This window comes from Cavia porcellus, unplaced genomic scaffold (genome assembly GCF_034190915.1).
Source record: "Cavia porcellus strain 051 isolate PalLab524CR breed Dunkin Hartley unplaced genomic scaffold, mCavPor4.1 scaffold_7, whole genome shotgun sequence".
NCBI lineage: Eukaryota > Metazoa > Chordata > Mammalia > Rodentia > Caviidae > Cavia > Cavia porcellus.
Genome location: NW_026947490.1, coordinates 28,386,671 through 28,411,535, shown reverse-complemented (window position 1 = coordinate 28,411,535; position 24,865 = coordinate 28,386,671). Strand labels below are relative to the sequence as shown.

The window sequence follows — 24,865 nt, the reverse complement described above, 5'->3', positions numbered from 1 at the left end:
TATCATTGCATTTTATGTACATTTTTATCATATGAGCAATTTTTGGTAAAATCATAAAGAATTTTGATTAAATCAGCAGAGAAGACTGAAAAAATACCAATGTCTTATATCTTCACAGCTCAAAGAGACTTAGTAATCTTTTGGTTTTTTTTTTTCTTTCTGGTTATTTTTAGTCTAGTTCTCATAAGTTTTGAATGCTAAATGTAAAATCCATAAAAGACCTCAAATGTTTTGTCAAATTGCTTTCCAAAGGATCATAACCACCTCCATCTGTCACAGGCTGCAAGTGACGGCCACCAATGAATTGCATTTTTCTAGCCACCAATATCAGTCATTTAGGTTATTAGTGAATAGTCAATAAACTGATTTTTTCAGTTTCATGTAGTTAGTATTTTTCAACCAACATCATAATAAGCCCCTTTTGGAACAGTTTAACTGTTTTTCTTTTTTTTTTTTTTTTTTTTTTTTTTTTACTGAGGCCAGGGCTATATTTCAGCCTCCTTTGCTTTGTGATTTTGTTTTGGGGACAAGGATGGCCTTGAACTTGCAATTCTGCCTCAGCCTCCTGAGTGCTGGGATGACAGATATGTGCTGGGATATAGAGATCTGCTATCAGTCAAAGACATAATGCTTGTTTATGGAAGTAAGGAAGTTTATTGGTTCCTCTCCACCAGAGCAGCAGATGGAGCCATGTGCTTAACCACCTGTCAGCAGGGTCCTCCTTCTCCTAGCTCTGCCTATTTCTCATTGTTCGGTTTTGTGGCAGGTTTTCTCCTCATGGTGGCAAGGTGTCCACCAGCCCACCAGCGGGTTACTGGTTTATTTCCCATCAATTTGGCCACCCAAACAGAAAGAACATCTCATCCTCTCCTACCACCACCACACATTCCCTCACACACTGACCACTCTTCACCCTACGATCCGCCCACCACCACCACCACCCGTTCTGTCTCTACCCACTTCAGTCCTCTCAACCCACCAGGAGTCATCACTTCTGCCCAAAGCTCTCCAGCAGCACCCCACATTCCTCTAGGAAATGCTAAAACCCTTCAGATGCTGTGTGGGGCCTGCAAGGCCTCAAACCCCCATACTGTTCATTCAAACTTAGCCCACTTGGGGCTCCCTGCTTCTCCTCAAGTGCCCCAGGCCCTCATGCCCTTCCCTGGGCTGCCCACATCTCTGCAGCCATCCCCAGAGCTTCATCACTCCTGGATCTCTGCTGCAAGTGACTTTCTCAGACTTGAACACTCATTTCACATCGTCACCTCATGGCTGGCTGCAGTTTGAGCGCATTTGCCCCAAATATATTTGAAACTTAATTCCTGGTGACTGGTTATGAGGCCTTCGGGGCGGAGAATCCTCATGAATGGAATTAGTGCACCAATTAGAGAACTCAGCGAGCTCCCTGGGCCAACTACCCTAGGAGGACACAGCAGGAAGGTGCAAGCTATGAACCTGGAAAGGCCCTTGCTAGACACTGAATTGGACAGGAACTGGATCCTGGCCTTCTGCTGTCAGAGCTGTAAAACTCTCCTGTGGTTTATGAGCTGCCAAGTCCAGCCCCTCCTCACAGGGGCCTACGCAGGCTGTCTCTGCACTTTATAGCTTCCCTCTTCTCCTGACTTGCAGCTGGGGTACTGTAAGCTTCACTTCCCAGCCTGTCCTCCCCACTGGCAGCCAGGGGCTATGCGTGCCCTGCTGCTGGCCAGATGTGTGGCACTAGGAGAGAAGCAACCAACATTCTTTAAAGATTCAAAACTTTAATCAGAGAACCAGCTGACATATACACATGGCAGACATGTCTACACTGGCCACCTGCAAAACAGGTAATGAAACCAAGGACTCCCCACAAAGGCCGCCAACTTCTTCAGGAAGTCTGCTGTCTATCACTGGTGTCAAAACTCTGTTGGATACACTTTCCATCAACTGTGTCTGTCCTGCAGACACCCTTCCTGTGTCAGCATTTGAAAACCAGAAGGCTCAGCCCTGTGGCACGGCCCATGGAGCACACTGCACATTCTCAACTATAAGCAGTAGAACTCAAAGCAACCAGAGGATCAGAGTCCAAAAATTAAAGTACCTCAAATACAGAACACAGTAAAGTGTCCAGATCCAGCGTTTTCGTAAGATTGTTGCTTCAGTGAATGTGACTGTGCCACGAAAGCCCAGAGAAGTTTGAGGCTGGTCATGTGGCTCGACATGGTGTCAGCTGATGAAATAGGTCTGAGCAAGGTGAACCCAGGGCTCTGATGGGAAAGATTCTCTCCTTGTGGGGCTCGCCAGCGATTCTTGGTGGTTCCAGATCTTTCTGGAGAGGGAAATGTGGCATTTGAAAGATGCTAATTGGCAACTGACAGTGATCCTCTATGAAAACCAGTCACTTCCCTTCCTGTTGCCAGAAGTTTCAGCGACATTAGTCATTAGTATTCCTTCTCCTGGAGCCCACCAAATTGTTTACACTGGATAAATTGTGAACAATTCTACAATCACTCCCATGCACCAATCTTCACCAAGTAGGTCTTTAGCATACTTTGTGTTTCACGTGGCACCATCCAATATTACTTTCTTAACTGCCTCCAAGTTAGCAGAATCCACGCATCAATATCGCCATTTGCATTACTGTTAACTTCCCTGGACAGACTTGGTTTAACCAATGGCTGTGGCAGAGTGGTATGCAATGTGGCACATGAACAAGGAAGGGGAATCTTCTGTGAGAGGGATCTGTGAAGTCAACAAAAAGCTTTAGCCTTTTGAGATGAGACCTTTCCATTTTCTTCGTGGCTTTACATGGAACTGTCAAGAATAGAGCAGAGATAAAAGGAAAAAACCAAACATGATAAGAGCAAGTTGGCACAGGCCCATAATCCCAGCACCCTAGAAGGCTAAGGCATGAGAGTGTGAGTTCAAGCCCAACCTGGGTAAATTAGAAGTTTACCAATACTCTGTCTAAAACCAAATAAATAAATAAATAAATATAAAAAAGGGCTGGGGAGATCCTCAGGTTCATAAGCGTGATGATCGGGTGTTCATGCTCCATGTATGACATGTGCCTCCTTTGAACCTTGTTATGACATCGGCACATTACCCATCTGACGTGGAAAAAAAGGAAGGGCTGGGGTACAAAGTGCTTAACGAAAACTTAAAAAAACTTAAAAGCTATGCACAGAGAACATCAAATGTAGCTAACACGTTATTAGTTCTTTTAATATAAAAGAATATAACCCACATGTATACATAGCTGACAGTAGGTGAGTGCTTATTATGTGCTAGGCATTAGCTCTAACACTTACTTATTCAACTTTTACAATAGCACTGAGGTAGGCAACTATGACACTCATTTTACAGTTTTTTTTTTTTTTTTTGGTCTTATTTGAGGCAAGGTTTCACAACGTGTTTCAGGCTGGCCTCAAACTTGAGGTGATCCTCCTGCCTCAGCCTTTTTTTTTTTTGGTATCAGCAGTTGAACTCAAGACCTTAGACTTGCCAGGCAGGCACTTGTGCTGTTGAGCTATATCCCTGGCCCCTCATTTTTACAGATTTTAAGACACCGAGGCTCTGAGACATTTAGGACTTTCCCAATGTAACTTAGGGCAGAGGATGACAGGTGGCATATACCTCAAAAAGGCTGGCTCCAGAGTCTATTTCTGAATCCCAATGTAACACTGCTTCTCAATTTTTGTGTTTTAATAAAACTCTTGTGTGTAAGCTTTCTAATCTATCTTTATTAATAAAGAGACTTACTAATCTGGAGGAGAGGAAGCTTGCAATGTGCTGTTGGCTTCAAACCTGAGCTTAGAAGAATGTCTGGATGTCTGTTAACTGTTATGCCCCTATTGGCTATGAACAGTATTGCTACCCATTATTTTTGAGTGTGAAGTCGTTGGTGTCTGATGAGGGCAGAAAAGGACTTAAAAGCTTTCTGACAATGTTGACACTGGTACGGTTTCTCCTGGGTGTGACTTCTCTGGTGTTGATTGAGATGGGCCCTTAGGCCAAAGGCCTTGCCACACACATCACAGGCATAAGGCTTCTCCCCAGTGTGAATTCTCTCATGCTGAGTTAGATTAGCTCGCTGGCTGAAGGCTTTCCCACATTTGTTACACATGTAGGGCTTCTCCCCAGTGTGAACCCTCTGGTGAACAGAAAGGCATGAGCTCTGGCTGAAGGCTTTCCCGCACTCCTGACAAAGATAAGGCTTCTCCCCTGTGTGAACTCTCTGGTGTCGGATGAGTTCAGCATTCAGACCAAAGGCTTTCCCACAGTCACTACATTCAAAGGGCTTCTCTCCTGTGTGAGTTCTCTGGTGCTTAGAAAGGCATGAACTCTGATGGAACATTTTCCCACACTCGCTACACAAAAACTGCTTCTTTGTGGCATGTACTCTCTGGTGCTGAACAAGGTGGTTACTCTGTGTGAAGGCTTGGTCACACTCATCACACTTAAAGGGCTTCTCTCTAGTGTGAATTAACTGATGTTCTGAGAGGTGAGTGCTTTGGCAGAAGATCTCGCCACATTCATTACATTTAAAGGGGTGGTTGTCTTGAGGAGGCTGATGTCCGGTGAAGGAGGTTCTGGGGACAACTTTCCCATCCTCAGCACGTTCTTGGGGCCTCACCGCAGAGCGCACTCTCTGTTGGCAGAGCAGCTGCACGCTCTGGCCAAAAGCTTTTCCATACTGGTTGTACTCAAAAAGCTTCACCCTGCTGTGAGTCTTCTTATGCTGAGTGAGGTACCTGTTACGATTAAATGCTTTTCCACATTTGTCGCACTTAAAGGATTTCTCATCAGGCCTTGGATGTTTTCTCTGTCCTGTGTTCTGGTCCAAAACTTTCTTGCTTGCATCGAATCTTTGCTTTTCTTTGGCATGGACACTCAAGTGGCAATTCAGGGTTGAGCTGCAAACAAAGTGTTCTTCACACTCTGGACACTTATAGGGAGCTTCAATGGCGTGGGTTTTCTGGTGCTGCACCAGGTATTCTTTATTACTGAAGGTCTGCTTGCATGTGCTACAGGCAAAGAGCCTGTTGGTGGCATGAGAGGCCTGGTGTCTAACCAGGTGTGAGGGTCGGCTGAAACTCCGGACACATGCCTGACACTTGTGGGGTCTGCTGCCTGTGTGAACCTGCTGGTGTTCATGAAGGTGACTTTTCCGGGAGAAGGCTTTCGCACACTCACTGCATTTGTAAGGTCTCTCTCTGCTGTGAACTCTCTGGTGGATCTTCAGGGTGGAGGTGTGGCTGAAGACTTTCCCACATTCATCACACTTGAAAGGCTTCTCCCCGGTGTGACCAGCCTGGTGTTTGACGAATGACAATCTCTGCCTGAAGGTCTTCCCACACTCCTCACACTCAAAGGCAGTTTTTGCAGTATGAGTTTTCCAATGTTGGCTGAAATGCTTCCTCAAGGTGAAAACTGCCTGGCAAATGGCACATTCGTAGCATGTTTGAGTGTGGGTTTTCTGGTGCCTAATAAGATGAAGGGCCTGGGTGAAAGTCAGGTCACACTTGCTACATTTGTAAGACTTAGGAATTCTAGGAGCTTTCTGACACTTAACAGGCTGTCCACGATGACTCTTAGACTGTTTTTCTCTACTGTGACTTTTTTGATGCTGCTGGAGGTACGTATTTTGACTAAAAGTCTTCCCACATTCCTTACACACGTAGGATCGGTAGCCTCTGGGAGTCCCAGGACACACAGTCAAGTAAGAAGTCAGGCTTAAACCGCTCCGGTCCTCATGCTGTGCAGATGGCTCTTCGCTCATGTGGGTAATCCAGTGCTGAATAAGGTGGTAACCCTGGCTGAAGCTCTCCTTACACTCACTGCATTTATACAGCTGCCTGTGCTCTGGGCTGCAGGCAAAGTCACTCCCATATTCCCCTGCCTTAGCTGGAGTGAGACTCTCTTCAGTAATATGCATCACAGACTCTTCTCCTGAGGAAAGGAGGCAAGGATTCAGGTGGCTTTTCAATTCGTGACCCATGCATTCTATGGTACTGTCCTTACTGGTGACATCAGATTTCAGAACACTTTCTGGACCTCCCAGCAGACTGTCCAACCAGCTCTCATCTAGACAGACTTCAAAGCTGGAGTTCCCAGGGTCATCCTTGCAGAAGACCTCCATAATTCCTTGGGAGAGTCCTTTTTCCAAGACATTCCACTTCAGAGGTGGGTTCCTGGTCTCTGGCATGCCTGAAAGAGAAAAGTACAAATGTCTCTTTTCTCCAGAGAGAAAGATCAGAGCTGTGGGCCGAGAACACAGACAAGAGAGAGATGGGAGATACTAAGGGGACGAAGACAAAGAAGTCACAAGTGGTGTCTCATCTGGAACTGACATCACAGCAAAGAGAGCTCGTTGTAAGAAGTGTTAAGAGGGGAGAAGGGAAACTGAAAAGACTCAGTGAGGAGGGGGAACCTCAGCCACACCCCACACTCACTTACTGCTAGTGAGGTAGATCAGGATGTGGCAAACCAGCTGTGTGGATTGTGTTTTACTGAGTACTCTCTGAAATACAGCTGAGCATCAAGCAGCCCGACCAGCTGGTGAGCTCCCATTCCACAGCTGAAAAGTCAGCAGGGCAAGACCTGCTCTGAGCCGACCCACCCTCCCATCTGCAGGTCACATGCTCTCCGGACTCCTTCACTGAGCGGGAGTTGCACCCACTCCTCTCCATACCTCGTCTCCTCCTCTCCTCTTTTCCACCTTAGACCAGCATCACCTGCTTCCAAGTTTCTTCCTTCTTCTTCCCCTTCCCTCTCTCTGTACTGGGGAATTCAATGCAGAACTGACAACAAGATACAACCCCAGCCCTTCTGGCTTTTACTTTGAGATAGGGTCTCACTTCTTTGTGCAGGCTGGGCTTGAACTTGTGATCTTCCTGCCTCACCCTCCCAAGAGTGCTGGGTGTGTGCCACCATGCCCAGGTTCTTCTGCAGTTCCAGGGTTCCTTACCCACCAGGAGAACGCTTAGCACCCTAGCCTGGAAACCAAAGCCTTCCAAACCACCCTTCTTGTCTTGCACTGTCACACCTGCTGCTGCTTTTGTTTCCTGGGCATCTGGGTCTTCTCTGCCCTACACTTTTGGTCACAATGTTCCCTGTACATGGAGTGCATCAGCAGTCCCCTCTCATAAGCTTGCATGGTATGGACACAAGGATGCATCGTCTGGGTCTACTCCTGGACAAAGCATGCTGCTGTAGGAAATGATGGTAATCCAGCATGCTGGCCACTGTTAGAGGCGGATTATATGAATATACTATTGAGGAACGCTTTGTGTGTGTGTGTGTATATATATGGTTGCTGGTAAAAGGACGGCTGCCTGTGCTCAGAAACAGTCTATAGACTGATATGGCAGAAACAGAAATCAGGATCAGAGGTTAGGGAGCATGCGTTTGCATGTGGGTCTGTGCCCCTCACGAAATGCTGGTGCCGAACATGAGGCTGTAGAGGGCTCTTAGTCCTGTGATCAGGTGGTGAGCAAGAGCAGGGCTAGAGGCTGGCCGGGTGAGCGTCACCCTCCTTCTCGGGGTGCTGAACCAGTGGAGACAGAGAAGCCTCCCACACCCAGGCAAGGCAGCTGCCTCTGCTTTCTTCACCAGGGATGCTGCCACCAGGGTAACACTGCAGGGATGGTTCTGGCCTAGCTGACGACCCACAAGAACTCTGGCCTGAGAGACAGCAGAGCAGACACTGCTGACAGCATTCAGGCTGCCTACAGTCCTAACACAGCTGCCCATCTGCTGCGTCGGGCACAGGAAGCAAGGATGGACTATGCAAAAGGCACACGGCAGGAGCTGGACAGTATGGAAGGTCTTCCCTTGGTAAGTTGTTGGGCGCAGGTGCTCAACATACTATACCCCGCCCGGGACTAAGAACCACGTCAGCTTCCGCAATGCGCTATGTCCCTCTCCTAACTAGCCTCCCCGTGCACACTCCGTGCTCGCCCCGTGCTGACTCCGTGGCGATATGTGATTGGTCACGGCCGAATATATAAGCCAGAGCGTGCGGCAATAAAGCGGCAGTTCCTGTTACCAACAAGAACATCCTCTGTCTCATTGGGGAGCTGCGCTGGTCAACTGGTGGCCCGTACGGGGAACCCCTCTCTCTCCGATGGAACAGAGACGTTAACAGGTAAAACTGCCAAAACGCTGGTAGCGGGGGCTACACAGCGGGTAGGGGGGCTACAGCGCCAGATAGCGGGGCTATCGGGCAACCTTGGGCGGACGTGTCGCAAGGGATTGAGGAACTCGTAAAGAGAGTTCCAGGAGCCGTAAAAAGGCAGGCTATGAGGAATTGAGGAACTCGTAAAGAGAGTTTCGGGAGCTGTAAAAAAGCAGGCTACGGGGGCGCTGTGAAGGGGTGCGGGGATTAAGCTGTCCCCTAAAGAGAAATTTATCTTAAGATGGGTAACACTGCCAGTCAGCCGCTGTTAATTGCTTTGAGAGACTTACTGAGAGAAAAGGGGCTGGGGATTTAGCTCAGCAGCATAAGTACCTGCCTTGCAAGCAGGTGTTGTGAGTTCGGTCCCCGGTACCGAAAAAAAAAAAAAATAAAAATAAAAATAAAAATAAAACCCCAACTGACAGAGTTAGACCTCTTTGGGCGATAGTGAGGAGTTGCCTCACAGATGCTACATGTCGTGACCATATAAGGACAGGCGCCATGGCACTCAGCCACCATCAGACAGAATCTTCCCGCGAGCAATCTCGTGAGCCCAGTGTCGCAGGTGAGGCGGCTGTCCCTGACTCAGAGAGTGAGGACTCGTCATATAGTGAAGAGGAGGAAGAGGCACACAAAATGGCGGATGCAGCGGCCGCCGGAAAGGAGGAAGTTAGACACCCAAAGTCAGGTGAACTCAATTAACAGAATTGATAACTGTTTGTACCTGATCAACCTCAATTAACAGAATTGGTAACTATTTGTACCTGATCAACCTCAATTAACAGAATTGGTAACTATTTACACCTGATCAACCTCAATTAACAGAATTGAAGATCATTATAGAGGTCTTTAAGCAATACCCACAACCCTTTAACCTACTCTCAGACTCACATTATGTCGTCAATGCCCTGCAAGTGTTAGAGATCTCGGGCCCTATCAGGGAATCCTTTTTCTGTTGTTTGAAGCCACCACAAATATGATTTTTCTAAATTGCTCCACTGCAACCTGTGATGTGTCACAATGTTGGGATAACAGTACACTTTCAGCTGTTGTTATGCAGGTACCCCAGTTCGTACCGATTCCAGTTATGGCAGACCCAGACGAGTTTCCTGTGATCCAGCTCATGTGCAATAAAAGAGATTTGGGCAGGAATAGGGGCTCTGGCTACCATGGCTACACTTGCCACATTCAGCAGTCTACTTCTGCTCTGTCGGATTCGCAGACAAAGAAATAGGGACAAAGTAATTATCAAACAAGCATTGCTGGCCGTGGAATCCGGTCAAAGCCCGGCAGCATGGCTCGCCATGCTGTGACGCAGGTGTGGAGCAAAGCATCGCAGGGGGTGTCGTCCTTGGCCAGGAGACACCCCGGTCTCCATGAGCATGCAGGTTGGGCTCATAAAACAATATTCCTGCCCCCTCCAAAAGAGCACCAACGAGTAGTGAGGCACTGTCATGACTGCAGCGTGACACCTCACGAGGGGCACCGACCCCTGGAGACCCTGTGTCAGTTATAAAGAAAGGGGGAGATGTTGGGCGCAGGTGCTCAACATACTATACCCCGCCCGGGACTAAGAACCACGTCAGCTTCCGCAATGCGCTATGTCCCTCTCCTAACTAGCCTCCCCGTGCACACTCCGTGCTCACCCCGTGCTGACTCCGTGGCGATATGTGATTGGTCACGGCCGAATATATAAGCCAGAGCGCGCGGCAATAAAGCGGCAGTTCCTGTTACCAACAAGAACGTCCTCTGTCTCATTGGGGGGCTGTGCCGGTCAGTAAGTCTGGAGGGCAAGAATGCAGGTGGAAGCGGCAGTGGGAGGAGTGGACCTGGCAGAGTCCCTACTCCCAGGATGAAGGGTAGAAGGCAATGGGTGGCAGAATGAAGCAGACACTGGGACCTGGCCGTGACCAAGGGCTTCTTCCTTCTGCTCACCATGGTCTGCAGCTTCTGGGCTTCCTCCCACCAGGGCCTCTGCCTCTTCTTCACCATTGGGATGGGAGGTTGGGCTGGGCCTTGGGGGGTCTGCAGAGAGAGTGGCATTGTCATTAGCCATAATGAGAAAGGTCACCTAGATGCTTCACACTATGCACAGCTCCTGGGGGTCAGATGCTGCACCAGAAGACTCCACGGTCACCTGCCAGGACACCTCTGAGACTTAGGGGGCCCGGTGCAGTGGAGAAGAGGCACCTAGTCAGTCCCCATCCAGGTGATGAGAGCTGTGATAGCTGGGGCTGAACATGTGGCAGCTCTCGAGGCTGGGCAGCTTGCCCAGTGGAGAGGCATGCACTCAGCCACTTATGTGCAATGCCTTTACCCAGGACCACACAGCCAAGGCCTATGCAGGACCCAGAGCCTGAGAGGACCTGAGCACTGCTCTTCAAATACCTCCTGAGGAAGGGAGCGGAGAGCCATAATCTCCACACAGCACATGCAGAAAAGGCCATTGGTGGCTCTGAAGATGAAGAGGATGTATCTTGAACACAGGTAGCCCATAGGTACTGGGACAGCACAGGGTGAGCGCCTCCCCTAGAGCCCTAGGAGGAGCACAGCTTGGCTGCTGGGGCCTCGGTTCCTGCCCAGTTAGACCCACGTCAAACTTCTGCAGAGCTGCAACATGGTGAGCAGCGCTGTTGAAGCCACTGTGTCTGCAGGATTTGTAACAGCAGCAACAGGAGACTAACACTGCTTAGTAAATGAATTTTTTTTACTTTTTTTTTTTTAGGCTAGTCAAGTGAAGCAGTGGGAGTGGAGAAGGAACAAAGAAATCTGCAACTGGTTGTGATCAATTAGTAGTAAATACCACTGCACTCGAACCAGCCGAGGTAAATGAATTTATTATTATTATTATTATTTTTTGATTGGTACTGGGGATCGAACTCACGACTGCCTGCTCACAAGGCTTATGCTGCTGAGCTAAATCCCCAACCCAATGAATTTATTACTGAAAACCCTGCTGCCCTCCTCCCCCAGCTCCTTCCACCTGGAGGCACATCTGGCTATAGGCTGGAGAAAAACTGCTACAGTGTGACAAAAAAGCAGCAAATGAGAGACACCACAACAAGACATCTTCTATTTTTTCATCTTTGGAATACATTTCTCTTGTGTTTCTCTTCCCATGTGCAACTTGAGCAGGGGAGATGAGGAGATAAGGGAAGGAGATGGGAGCTGGAGGGCTGAGGTCGTGGCCCTACACTGATCCACACTCAGCCCAGGGCCGCTGCTTGCTTCATGAGGCTGCTGCACAAAATGGTGGATAAGGTAGGTCCGCCTACCCCGCCAGGGGTAACAGGGCCGGGGACTCTGATGCAGCTGGGAAGCTATTCCCTTCTCTGAGCCTCACTTCAGAATGATCCACAAAAGAGGCACAATCCAGGCTCCTCATGAAGTGACAAGACCTGGTTGATGACAAAGTAGTTTCTGCTACTCAACCATCTATTCCCTGAGAAACCATTTGCTGAGGGCCATAGAGAAGGCCCTGGAAAAAATCAGTGAACTAACCAGGTCACAGGACCCCACCCCAAGAAGCTGTCACTCCAGTGATGATGATAAATGGTTGTTACGGTTTGTGGCTAGGTGGCCGCCTCAAACTTCATGCAATCATGGACATGGCTGAACCTAGCGTTTGTGACTGGTTCATTGTCTAGCAGATTGGTGGTGTGTGCTGCACACAGTGTAAGGGCAGGAAGGTGATGTGCTTTGCCCTCTTTTGCTCTGTTTGGTCTTGCTGTTTGTGGTGGCCATGAACACCTACCCCGCCATGCTACCCTGCTGTCATGGTTTATGTTTGTGTTCCCCAGGCCTCATGAGTTTGCATTGTTCATATGTGATGGTTCATTGTATAGTGCTTGGATTGATGGTGTCAGTGCTCCACCCACATAGGAGTGGAGCCAGGATGTGATGTAATGGCAGGAAGAAGGTGTGTTTTTCTCTTTGCTGGTTCGAGTTTGCTGTTGGCGACCGCCATGAACTGTGGCCCAGCCATGCACGCCTGCCTGGGAGCTGACTGAGTGTGGACTGAAACCTCCAAAAACTGTAAGAAATAAACCTTTCCTTTCCCAACTTGGGCATCAGGTATTTTGTCTCAGCAACGAGCATAAAGTAACTAAGACACCTGCCTTGGAGCCAGATGAGTATGGACTGAAACCCCCAAAACTATAAGAAGTAAACTTTCCCTTGCTTTGCTTTGCGTGTCAGGTGTTGTGTCAGGTGTTTTGTCTTAATGAGAAAAAAGTAACTAAAACAGTGGTCCAAACATGATGGAGCTACAAAGGAGTTGGGGGGTGGAGAGGTGCTGTAATGGGTTGACAGTTCAGCCCACGTTTTCTTGGCCTTAGCACTGCTGGCAGTGGGATGGGTCATTCCACTGTGGGGTGCTGGCCCGTGCACTGTGCAAGGTGTGGCAGCCTTCTTGGCACTACCCATGAGATGCTAATAGCATCCCCACTGCCAGGACTACTATCTTAAAACATCTCCAGATGCTGCCAGTGTCTTCTTGGGGGAAGAGGCAGCCAATGAACAGCCCACCCAGGCCTGGGCAGTGATTTCACCTTGTGGGTGATGGAGTACAGGTGACCCCGAGTAAGATAGTGACTGGGACCCAGTTGGGTGACACTCACTCAGCAGGAAGAGGTCCTGGTAGTTGTCCAGTGCTGTGTCCCAGAAGAGGTCCCCCTGGTCCAGCTCCAGCTGCTCCCAGTCCTCTAAGGTGATGGCCACGTTGTGGGTCATGAATTCCTGAAAGAGTAACACACTGTAAGTCACAAAGGAGTGGTGCAGGAGGGAGCCCAAGAACCCAGTCGAAGAACCTAAGTCTCATTTTGCCAAGCCTTTGGCAAAAAGCATCCTGTTCTCAGGCTCACCAAAGCCCTGGTAAGTCAGAGCCAGGGAAGTCTTGTATTCTGTAGCAAGGAAACAAGAGTATTGGACAGGGTGTCATACAGGTAGGACTTAAACTCAGGTTTGTCTGGCCTTAAAATCCATCTATTTCTTGTCGTCTTGTAAGTGTTGGCTCAAAATTTTAATTTACATTATTATAGAAATTCTCAAACATACACACAAGGAGAGAGAAGCATGTAATTAATTGCTATGAACCCAGCACGCAGGAGACACCTAATTCTACTGCAAATTCTTCAGCATTCAACAGTAACTCCTTAACATCACTGAATACCTGACCATACTCCCAGTTTGCATACACATTTGTCTGACATCCTGGGGTTTTTAAAGCTAGCTTGTTAGGATTAGAATTCAAGGAGGCACATGCCAGTGAGTAGAAAGAAACCCCATTATCATTACTGCTTCTAGGTGGGCAAATTCCCAGCCCATGTTACCAGGTCCACTGCAGGCTGCATGGTCACCAAAGGTGTGTGTCTGCTGTCTAGCTTGTGGAGATGCTGACTTTCTTCATTTTGAAACGGTATGGTTGACAGGTATATGGTTTGTGTCTGGATATCCCCCCAAAGCCTCATGTGGTCATGGAAGCAGGCTTCTAGAATCTGTGATTGATTCATGGTCCAATGTTAGGATTATGGATGTGAGTGCTACAACCACCCTAGGATAGGTGAGGCCTACATACAGTATAAGGGACAGAAACAGTCTTCTTACTCTGCTCCTCCCTTTTTGCTCTTGTTGCCTTTGCTGTCTTCCACCACTGTAAACAGCTGTCCTTCAGCCTTGTCATCCTGCCTTGGAGCCAGCTGAGTATGACCTGAAACCTCCACAGACTGGGAGCTAAATAAACCTTTCCTTCCTTTATGCTGGGTATTGGGTATTTTGTCTCAGCAATGAGAGAGAAGTAAGCAAGACAATAGGTATTTAGAAAAGAAATTCAAGTATTTGAGAAGTACTGACCAAACAGGGAAGCTACCTCCACCACCCTGTGTCTAGGTGAAACATGAGCTGCTGGGCAGCTCCTTCCTGAACCCCACCCATGTGGATGCTGGAGCACACAACACCAAAAGGATGAAAAACACTTCTCTTTAGTCTGGGCTGAGGCTTAGCTCCACTACTTTGCCGATGGGTGGGCCCACCGCCAGTTCGTTGCTCACTGGTGAAATGTGACTGACGTATTCTGTTCTATCACAGCTACCATGGAGGTGACCAAGAGGCTGACAACTGGCCAGGTTTTCCATCAGTAAGCCATACATTTGATCTGTGTACACCTCTTCATCTGTGCTTTATCTTACAATAAAAAGTTCTGGATGTGTTTTGTTGTTTAAATAAATGTGCTAGAAAGGCTTCTTTTCTGGCTGCTGTGTGGAAAGACATAAGGTTTCGGAAGGGAGTAGTTGGGAGATGAGGAAAAAGCCCAATGCAATCATCTGGGTGAGAAGAGGTGGCAGGAGTTGGGGGGTGCTGACAAGTGATGAGATTCCAGACATACTAATGATGGTACCAACAGGATTTCCCGACACATAAAAGGTACAGTGCGAAGGACAGAGAGGAGTCCAGGAAGCCTCAAAGTTTTTAGTCTGAGCAACTGGAAGGGCAGAATTGCCACTTACTACAACATGGGAGAAGTAGGTTGACTTTGGTTTGGAACCAAGGAGCTTGAAACACTCTGTAACACAATGTTCCCATCCCCTAAGGACATTCATATTCTAATCTGGGAACCCAAGAGTGTTACTTCACATGACAAACAGTGACCTGGAACTTCGGGAAGTGATCCTGGATTACCTGAGGGGACCCTCATATAAGAGCGAAGGGATTACAGATGGGCAGTGATGAGATGACTGATGCTGCCAGGAGCCAAGGATGCAGTAGCTTCTGAAAGCTGAAGAGGCAAGGAACAGATTCATTCCTGAAGTCTCTAGAAGGAACGAGCCTGACCCATATCTTGGCTTTAATCCTAGTAGACTGAGGCTTTGGGCTTTGTTTTGTTTTTGAGACAAGATTATTATAGATAGACATTTAGAGATCTGTGTAGAAAGTTAAGACAGGGCTGACCCCTTGAAAGGCCAGTGCAGAAGACAACTGTGGCTTCAGGCTTGTAGAGAAATAGGAACTACTCACTCATCTACTTCGCCTTGGGATGAAGAGCAGCGATTGATACTCTAAATAGACATCAATCACTGAGGTGCAGGATCAAAGCTCCTATCCCCACCCTTCCAGGAAAGTCCTTGTCTGTCCCATGTACGCTCACTTTGTGACTTGCTTCCTGTTTCATTTCATTCCTGTTTAACCAATATTACCCCAGTAGACTGTACTTCTTGCAATCTTACTGGTTCACCACAGTTTTGTCCCACCTCACAGTCATCCCACTGGATCAGTATTACATAAGTGACTATTCTTGTGAGCTTATTAGTTGACTTTAATTCTGTGCCACCTTCAACCTGCCTCACCTTGTGGCTTTGCTCAGTAAAACACCTTTAAGAAGTGGGTTGGTAGGCAACCCCATCTGAGCCCCTTTCTGTTTCTCTTAGACAGAAACTTTCTTCCTTTCAACAAATCCTCTGCTCTTAACTTCTGTTATTCGTAGAATTCAGTCTTCAATTTTAGAGAACATGAGCTTGGTGTTTTGGACATATAGCAGGTTGAGAGTTTGCCCTAAATTAGGTTGTTCCTTTGTAGTTCAGGTCAGCCTTGAACTCATGGTGATCTTCCCGCCCCAGCCTCCTGCTGAGTGCTGGCACATAGTGTGTGCCACCATGTCTGACTGGGTTTTGACTCAAGAACTGTTAAGACAAAAAACGTGTATTGCTTCCCCCCTCCTTTTTTTTCTTTTTTAACATGCATTGTTTTTAAGCCACCAAGTTTATGGTGATTTGTTACAGCAGCAACGAGACACTAACACTGACATACAAAGGCTGATGCCAAGGGAGTAGATAGCCAACCCAGGAGGATCTAGTTTCTTGGGAGGCTGAAGCAAGAGAATCACTGTGAGTTTGAGGGTAACCTGGGCTACATAGTAAGTTCAAAGCCAGCCTACATAGTACTGAGACAGTCTCAAAAACAAACAACAACAAAAAGAAACAAAAAAAAAAGAGTAGAAAACAAAGTAAGGGGCTGGAGGTTTAGCTCAGTGGCATAAGCACCTGTCTTGGAAGCAGGCAGTCGTGAGTTCGATCCCCGGTACCGATAATAAGGAAAAAGACAAAAAAAGAAAACAAAGTAAATGTGGACTCAGAGATGGATTTACACAAAGAGAGCACTAAGCGAAGATATAGGGAAAAAGCTGTGTGACAGCTAAAGGCAGGGACTGGGTGATGCATCTACAATCTAAGGAATGCAAAGATGGCCAGCAAAACGACAGAAACCAGGAGACAGGGAGCAGATTCTCCCTTACAGCCCTCAGAAGACCAGCCCTGCCCACACCCTGATCTTGGGTTGTCAGCTTTAAGACTTGTGAGACAACAAATTTGTGTTATCAAGCCACCTCAGTGGTGGTCCTTTGTTACAGCAGCCCTAGAGAACTAAGTAATACACTGTCACCCTACACCACCAGTACTGTGACTATTATGAGGGCAGGGACCACGTGGGTTAGGAGTTCCACAATAGGTTCTACCACAAAGTCCACACAGTAGGCACACAATAAATACTTGCTAAATAAGGCAAGGAAGCACACAGTCTTAGAACCTGTTTGAGACCTTGAGCGGAGGAGCTCACTGAGGATGGAGCCAATTCTAAGTGGGCTGAAGAAACAGGGATGATGAACTGAGTCCTGGGCGTCCAGGCAGATGTAGCCAACACCATCTCACGACTCCTGACCATGGGATCCATACAGCTAGTTGACAGATGTTTTAGCCACATAAATCTGTCACATCCTTATGGCGTGGTCCAATAGGGCAAAGGAACCACAAAGAACACTATATCAGACTTTTTCCTGATCCAAGCCAGATACTGTCTCTCCTTCCCATGTGTGCCAAGGATTCCCCAGTCCCCAACATGAGCATACCAACATGTAGCAATAATCCATCACTGTCAACTAACCAGACCCCTCTCTAAAAAGGTAACCTTTATAAGCGACCCCCAATCCTTTGCCAGTGAGAGCTCCTGCATTCTCAGTGTGTGTACCTCTTGGTGCCTGCATTGAAGATCTTTCTTCTTTGTCTTTCTCATTATTTCTGTGCCTTTAGATTGACTCCCCAAAATACTAACTAGTTTCTGGCAGTTTAGGCTAGTTTGCATTAGAATTTCTTTTACCTGTAGCTGAAATTTCTGTTATCTATACCCTGTCCAGAGGGATGAGCAAAGATTTTTTTTCAGCAGGTGCCACATCACCAGGTTTCCCTTTGCTGTGACTATGCAACTGGGTTGGTCAGAGATCCTGGGAAATGTGTGGAGAGGTAGAAAGACAGGAGCAAAGACTAAGGGAGCCACAGAAGGGTTTTATACAAGGAAAGTGACAAACCAGGGCAAACATTTCTCCTATATGCCAAACCCTACTGTGGGTACTGGGAACATGTGTCAGAACTGGTCTCTGGCCTTGAGAAGATCACTGCCTGAGGGACATTAAGGATGAATAGTTAGAGCTGCAACAGAGAGGCACTGGGGCTGTGTGAGCCAGAGGAGGGAGGGAAGTTGCTATGGGACCAAGGGAGCTTCCTAGAAGGGAAGACATTTGAAATAGGTCACTAAGGAAGAGCACGCTAGAGAAAGGTTTTCATTCATTCATTCAACAAACACCTCATATAGTTTTGCTGTATTCTCAGGTTCTGCTGGGTCCTGGCAACCCAGAGATGAATCCAAATCATTTCCTGTCACAGAGGAGAATGTAGTCATGGCACTAATGATCTGGGCAGGGATAACCACAGCTAAGTGGAACTGTCTGAAGTGGAGGCAGTAGAGGCATGTAGGAAGGCACCAGCATGGGGGACGAGCTGACTGTGTCATAGGGAGGGGAGGAGATCAAGGTGGGTTTTGAGCACTACACAAGACATCACCTCAGAGATGAATGGTAGGACATTCTAGAAAGGGTATAGCCTAGGCCAAGACAGCAAGCCTGGAAAGTACAATGTACTATTTTCTACCAGGCCAATAAGACAGAACTGGTTAGCTGGAGAAATGGCATAAGACGCTGGAGGGGTGGGCAGAAGGCAGATTATGCACGAATGGACCAAAAAAATCTGTATATTACCCTGTAAGCAACAGGAGTTCCTGAAGGATACTAAGCAGGATAACAATAGTAATCAGAGTTTCACCTTTGAAAGACTGGTTGCATCCATCAGAGTTTAAATAGGAAGTATCTCCCAGGGGCTTACGCAGGGAGGCTTGATACCCAGGGCAGCAGTGTTCAGAGGTGAGGCCTGGCGAGGTAACCAGATCATCAGAGGGTTAATCCACTAATGAGTGCACAGCTGTGAGTCAGTAGGCGGTGGGGCCCAGCTGGAGAAGCAGGTCACTGGAGGTGTCTTTGGAGAGTACTGCTGGCGCCTGGCCCCTTCCACCCTGGCTCTTGCCCTTCTGCTCTGCTTCCAGGCTGCCACAGGTGAGCAGCTCTATTCTACCACACCCTCCCTACCATCATTTAAGCAAAGGAAACAAGCACCCACAGAGTAAAATCTCTAAAATTCAGCCAGAATAATCCTTTTTCTTTCAAATTGTTTTTCTCAGGATTTTGGTTACAGTCATGAAAAGCTGACGAACACAGGAGCTGCTATGGTATGGTGACTTAGGGCAAAGGAAGGCTGGTTTTCCTTTGGTGGTAGTTGATTAAGATCGAGGGACCCTCAACTCACCTCCACCATAGCTGCCTGGGCCCACTGGCTTCTTTCAAGCTCCTCCTTCTCTTCTATGTTCCTGGCTGGAAAAGCTGCAGGAAGGGAGCTGTGAGAACGTCTTTATTCCTCCTGTAGCTGACTCCCTATCCATGCTGGCTGAGGCTCCAAAACATCCAGAAGTAGGAAGACAAGTCCCAACGTTAGCCTCCCTGCAGAAACCACAATAACTGTATTTACTGAAACTACCATAGCCACACACTTCTGTTTTGCTTTAGAGCCTGCAAAGCAACTTTACAACTGCTCTTAGCACTCACTGAATACACATTTGGGAGATTCAGGAATGAAAGTCTGTTGCCTTGATGGGGCCTCTGCTTTTGCTCACTGCTGTATTTTAGCACCAGCACAGTACTTACAGTATGGTAGGTTCTTGTAAAGTATTTGTTCAAAAAATGAATGTGTCTCTGTCTGAACCAAGAGTCAGGTTTGGTTATCAAATTTAGAAAAAATGTATTTGATTCTCAGCATTCCCTAGATTTTTATTTATTGACATTTATAGGTAGTTGACCTGTAACAGATGCTAACATTTACTGAACCATTTGGTTCCTCATGTAATAGAGATAAAACCTCAACTGACAGGTATAAGGCAGTTGAGAGATGTTTAATTTGGTTCACATAACGTGGGGACACGTTATGGGTGATACATGTGTCAACCTGAAAAGTTCAGGGACTCAGCAGGGGATCAAGTCCTCACTCTGTAAAATCCTCATCCTGTGCTAGAGGAGGGCACCCAGATTGTGGGTGCTACACCCTCCTTGGGGGAAGTAGCCTGCTTACAATATAAGGGAGGAAAAGAGGCTTGCTAAACCTTTTTGCACTTGCTGCTTTTGCTGTCTTTTGCCATCTTAGAATGTTGCCTCTGTGCCATGCCACAGAGCCAGCTGATTATGGACTGAAACCTCCACAAATTGTGAACTAAATATTTCCTTCCTTAATTTTGGGTGTAGGGTATTTTATCCTGGCAATGAGAGAAACAAAATTTGTTACCAGGAATGGGATTATTGCTGTGACTGTACCCGACCATGTGGTTCAACAGCCTTTGGGAATGGCTTGTGGGAAGAGTTTGGAGATGTCACCTGAAAGAGCAGTACCAGGGCTGGGGATTTAGCTCAGTGGCATAAGCACTTCCTTGCAAGCAGGCAGTTGTGAGTTCAATCTCCAGTACCGATAAAAAAAAAAAAAAAAAAAAAAAAAAAAAAAAAAAAAGAGCAGTACCAGAAATGCCTTAGGTTGTTCTGTATGGAAGATTCTGCTCAGAGCTCAGAAGACCAGAAGGCTGATAGAAATTCTGTTAGTGAAGACCAGGTTTGACAGATTTCTATTGGGAAAGACTACACTACTGCTGGACTCAAGATGATGTTATGTTATGACTCGGCAAAAGTTTGTCTGTATTTTGCCTCAGGTAAAGGCCCACACTTTACCTGAGACTAAGATTAAGGGCAGTAGACTAATTCATATGGCAGAAGAAATTTGAAGGCAGTTGACTATTGAGGTTGTGGCACGGATACTCCTGGGGCCTTTCAGCCAGATTTATGTTGTGAATCAACAGCAAATAACCCAACAGAATGATTTAAAACATTGTGAGTTTGAGCTCCCCTCCGTGATAGGCGGCAGTGGTGTGGCCAGCTGTGGCCCTCCAAGGGGGAGAACCACCAGTGTCTCCTGAGATCCGTGCCATGTTGGAACTTAGGACCCTGAGAAACCAAGCAAGCAGCTCACCTCCCTGGTAAGTGGCTGCAGTGTAGCAGACTATGGCCCCTCCAGGGAGAGAACCACCAGTGTCTTCTGAGATCCACAACATGTTGGAACTTAGGTCGCTGGGAAACCAAGCAACCAGCCTGCCTCCCTGCTAAGCAATAGTGAACCTACTGGTCCCCGGCCTAGAGTCAAACATCCCACTTCTCCTATTTCCTTCCCCTGTCCCATTAGCAAATGGGAACCAGAAATTTGAACATCTCTTAGGAGGCTGACCATAGCAAATAAGGGGGATTTCCTTCTACCATCTCTTTGAAGGCAAATATTTTTATTACTGTTTTGCTTTATTCTGATTAATGGCATTGCTCTATTCAATATTCTGTTTTGATAAATTCTATAATGTTCTGTATTTCATTTTATTTTGATATATGTGATTGAAAGAACAACTATTGTAAAGATAACGAAATATACTGCGATACCTATTACTGTTATCCCAGTAACCTGCTGTGAAGTTCTATACCAATTTCACTACACGGTCTCAGTTGGCTTTATTCTGCCTTGTTCTGTTGTATTTTACTACTTTCAAAATAAAATTAAAAAAAAAAAAACATTGTGAGTTTGACCAGAAAGGAAACTAATAAATCTGTCGGCTACAAAGATAGAGCTGAGGAAATCTCAACTGCTGAGAAGGAACAGGAAAATAAAATAGATGGCCTGATGGCATCAAAAAAAGTAGCAAATCTCCACCCTTTGCAGCCTCAAAGCTGCAAAAGTCAAAGACTTTGCTTGAAGAAAAAGCTGCAAGGTACCATGTTCCAGAATGGCAGTAGTACAGAAAATCTGTTCCTCAGAATTGGATTCAGAATGCCCAGTGAACCAGGCATTTAATTCCTGCAGCCAAGAGAGAGGAAAGCTGAGTTACTGCTCTAGTTGGCAGCAGACCTTGGCATGATCCACATGGTGCTAGTTTTAGATGCAAGCAGAATGCAAGAGTTTCAGGCTTAAGAAGGCTTCCACCCTGATTTCAGAAGGCCTAGAAGGTAAAGTAGTGTGCCCCTGAGAAGGCAATGTGAGAAGCTGTGAGAGTGAAGCTAAAGATGCAGTGAAGACTCCAGAAGTCTGGAAAAGCAAAGAACATGGATCACCTAAGGGAACTGCAAAGAGGGAGCAAAGTAGGCCAGAGAGAAACTGTGGGAGCTACAACCACCAAATGTGCCATAGGGTGGAGTCACTCAAACCCTTTGGAGCTCACAATTTTCCACAGATTGCTTCAGATGCTGGACATGGAAATACAGAACTTAATGTGTGCCCTGCTGAATTTTGGACTTGCTTTGGTTCCAATCCTTTTTACCTCCATTGAAACTTTTGGAATAAAAATGTTTATCTTGCGCCTTTTTATGTTGGAAGTGTTTAACTTTATTTTCTTCTGTATAAGGGCTTACACCTAAAAGTTTGCCTTAAACCTCAGAGGAGACTTGAGTCTTGGACTTTCCAGCAATGCTAAAACTATTAGGACTTTGGCAACTCTTGCAGATGGACTAAATAGTTTTTGCATAAATGAATGTACATCAGCCTTTGGGGGACCAAGACAAAATGTTATGGTTCTAATGTAATATACTGTTGACAGACTTAATATTGGTTCTTAATATGGTTAAATCTCTAACATTTAAGCTGTAAAATGATAAGAATAAGTATATCTTTATATCTGGAGACTATCTAAAGATGTGTCTGGTTGCCAAGTTGACAAGTGGTAGACTGTAATGGTTGATATGTTGTGTCAACCTAAAAAGTTTAGAAATTTAACTAAGGGACTTAGGGGACCAGGATTCTCACTTTGTAAACATCCTTATCCTGTGCAAAAGGAGGGCACTGAAATTATGAGTGCTACAGTCGCCCTAGGAGGGGACAGTCTATTTATAAGGGAAGAAAAAAAGGCTTGCTTCCTCCTCCCCACCCCCACTTTGCTCTTGCTGTGTTCTGTCCCTCTGAAGTGTTAACCCTATGCCATGCCACTCTGCTTTGGAGCCAGCTGATTATGGACTGAAATCTCTGCAAACTAAATAAACTAAATAAACCTTCTGTTCCTTAATTTTGGATGAGCTAAATAAACCTACTGTTCCTTAATTTTGGATGTTGGGTATTTTGTCCTTGCAATGAAAGTAACCGAGACAGCATATAGAATTTTATAAAAGAAAATTCTTTAAGGAGTTCCACACTTTAAAATTGGGAAATCTCACCTAACCTGGCTTCTCAAGCATGCAGGACAATGGTGGCAAACCTATGACATGCATGCAGAAGCCAGGTGTTTGTTATCATTGAAAGCTCTAAAAGATTTATCATCACTGTCCTAGAATTTAGCAACACTGGGTCTGCATTCCTAAAAACTTTGAGTTCACTGGAGTTTGATGTGGGCCTCCTAGATGAGCCAAGTGCTCCTCAGCCCTTACTCAGGCAGGTTCTCTACCTTAAACACTTGACCCCATAGACATCCAACTTTTGGATATGCCACATTTGGTCTCCATTTCATCCTCAGGTGAGGCCACCATCACCAAGTCTGTCAAAGTGACTTAAGTTGAGTAACTAGGGAGCTCAAAAACCTGAGGTTTTAGGGTCTAGGAGTCTTATCACTTTTCATTGCAGGACTATGGTCTGGTAATTTATCTTCTTGGAATGTCAGTTTCCACATGTGCAAACTGCGTTACCCATACAACAGAACAGATTCACAGTCCCTTGGCTACAATTTCAAAAACCAAAGGATCTGGAAATCAGAACTCTACAGGCTACTGCGTGCAATCTTTAGTCCTGGCCATGTGAACACTGTATTCACAACTTTTCCACAGAAATATTTGACGACTAAAAATAACTCTAGATTCTTGTGGGGGGAGGATGCCTTAATTCTGAAATATGCACTGAGTTCTTTTTAAAATCTGAAAAGTTCTAATTCCTAGGATGACCCTGATGCCGAGGGCAAAGTATATGACCCAAGACTCTCAGTGCTGGTGTGAAGTGAAGGAAAAAGATGCGAAAAGGGCACAGCGCCTGGTGGACAGAAAGCGCTCAAATAAATGTATTTAAATACTTTGATGTCGAGAACTCTTAATTCTTACCCAGGCATGGTAGTGCACACCTGTAAAGCCAGTACCAGGGACTGAGGCTGAGGCTGGAGGATCGCAGCGAGTTGGCTTAATAGTGAGTTCAAGATTATCAGTTGGGCATGGTGGTGCACTCCTGTAATCCCAGCACTTGGGAGGCTGAAGCAGAAGTATTTTAAGTTTGAGACCAGCTTGGGCTACAAAGTGAGTCCAAGGTCAGCCTGAACTACAAATCAAGACTCTATCTCAAAAAGACCAAAAAAAAAAAAAAAAAAAAAAAAAAAAAAAGACTACTGGGGATTTACAAAGTGAGCTTCTCCCTCTAAAAGGGAGTGGGGGTGGGAAGCGGTAAGAAAACATCTTTTTTCCTCAGGATCCTGCCCAAATCTGCACACTTCAGTAACTCATTCTACCTCCTCAACTAAAAACAGAATCACTCCTCTCAGGGATGCCCGTAAGGACTGGAAACCGCATTAATAAGATCCAGTCTCTGGGCAAGAATCCAAGCTTCCACCAAGACATCCACCGGCAAAGGTGATACGCCAATTAGCCCAACTTGCGTCATTAGACTTTGTTACCTCTCGCTAAGTACCAAGCCGGTAAGCCCGCAAGCCTTTCAGCGACCCGAGCTACCGCGCCGCCGTAACTCGAGATTGCTGTCCTCGAGCTTAACACGCGTTTTCCGGGCTGCGAAAGAACAGGACACCCAATCCTCGCACCAGCCTCCTCACAGCAATTTCCGGGTCCCAGCGAAGCTTCCAGGAGTTTCTGCACCTATGTTCCGCCACGCCGAGCGGGCGGGACTGTGTTTTCCAGAGGGCTGTGCGGGCGTCTCTATTTATATTCCCGGCTCCGCCCGCTTCTACATCCCCAAGAGGTCCCGCTGAGTACTCTGGGAAATAGGGTACAGAAAGAGGACTAGGTGGCGTCAGAATTTTATAGTCCAGTTTTTACCCCTGATAAAGTACCCTCACCCTCACCCTTACCCTGCCTTTCCAAAACTTTTCCATTTCAAAAGATATAACCAGAGGGTTTCCATGGAAATGGATTGAGTAAGCAGGGAATTCCTGAGAGGACGCGCAAAAATCAGGGGCCGGATTGAGGATGGATAATATAATCTAATTGGTAGAGAAGTGCCCTATAATTCATCTCGATTGGCTTCAAACTGGCACATGCGCAGTAGAAGGAGTAACAGAGTTCCAGAG

The 24,865-nt window shown here is 46.6% G+C and overlaps 1 protein-coding gene, 1 long non-coding RNA gene and 1 other non-coding gene across 4 annotated transcripts in view; 2 read left to right on the top strand and 1 right to left on the bottom strand.

Moving 5' to 3' along the window:
* Window positions 1-22,692, top strand: part of LOC106026678 (uncharacterized) — a 34,661-nt gene extending 11,969 nt beyond the window's left edge. Inside the window, exons 2-6 of the long non-coding RNA XR_001200260.3 lie at window positions 7,597-7,818; window positions 7,916-8,128; window positions 10,480-10,645; window positions 10,884-10,983; window positions 11,294-22,692. This is a non-coding gene — a long non-coding RNA (uncharacterized LOC106026678). The remainder of the gene's footprint in view (window positions 1-7,596; window positions 7,819-7,915; window positions 8,129-10,479; window positions 10,646-10,883; window positions 10,984-11,293) is intronic.
* Window positions 1,741-24,859, bottom strand: Znf473 (zinc finger protein 473). Of its 2 annotated transcripts, none has more exons than XM_063253167.1 (4): window positions 24,239-24,859; window positions 12,778-12,895; window positions 10,094-10,183; window positions 1,741-6,189 (listed from the first exon to the last, which is right to left on the bottom strand). In XM_063253167.1, exons 2-4 carry the CDS (start codon window positions 12,887-12,889, stop codon window positions 3,860-3,862), a joined length of 2,532 nt encoding a protein of 843 aa, XP_063109237.1. In that variant the 5' UTR covers window positions 12,890-12,895; window positions 24,239-24,859; the 3' UTR covers window positions 1,741-3,859. The 2 variants fall into 2 exon arrangements, with proteins under 2 accessions (XP_063109237.1, XP_023418948.2); XM_023563180.2 differs by lacking the exon at window positions 24,239-24,859 and adding an exon at window positions 18,835-19,012.
* LOC111755572 (small nucleolar RNA U13) lies at window positions 2,994-3,095 on the top strand. The gene has a single exon (XR_002790125.1). It is a non-coding gene; the product is annotated as a small nucleolar RNA U13 (small nucleolar RNA).
* Window positions 24,860-24,865: the final 6 nt, after the last annotated feature.

Coding starts and splice junctions, on each gene's coding strand:
- Znf473 (XM_023563180.2), bottom strand. Junction 10,184..12,777: donor CCAGGACCTCTTCCTGCTGA/GTGAGTGTCACC, acceptor CTCTCTCTGCAG/ACCCCCCAAGGCCCAGCCCA. Junction 6,190..10,093: donor CCCAGAAGCTGCAGACCATG/GTGAGCAGAAGG, acceptor TTTCTCTTTCAG/GCATGCCAGAGACCAGGAAC.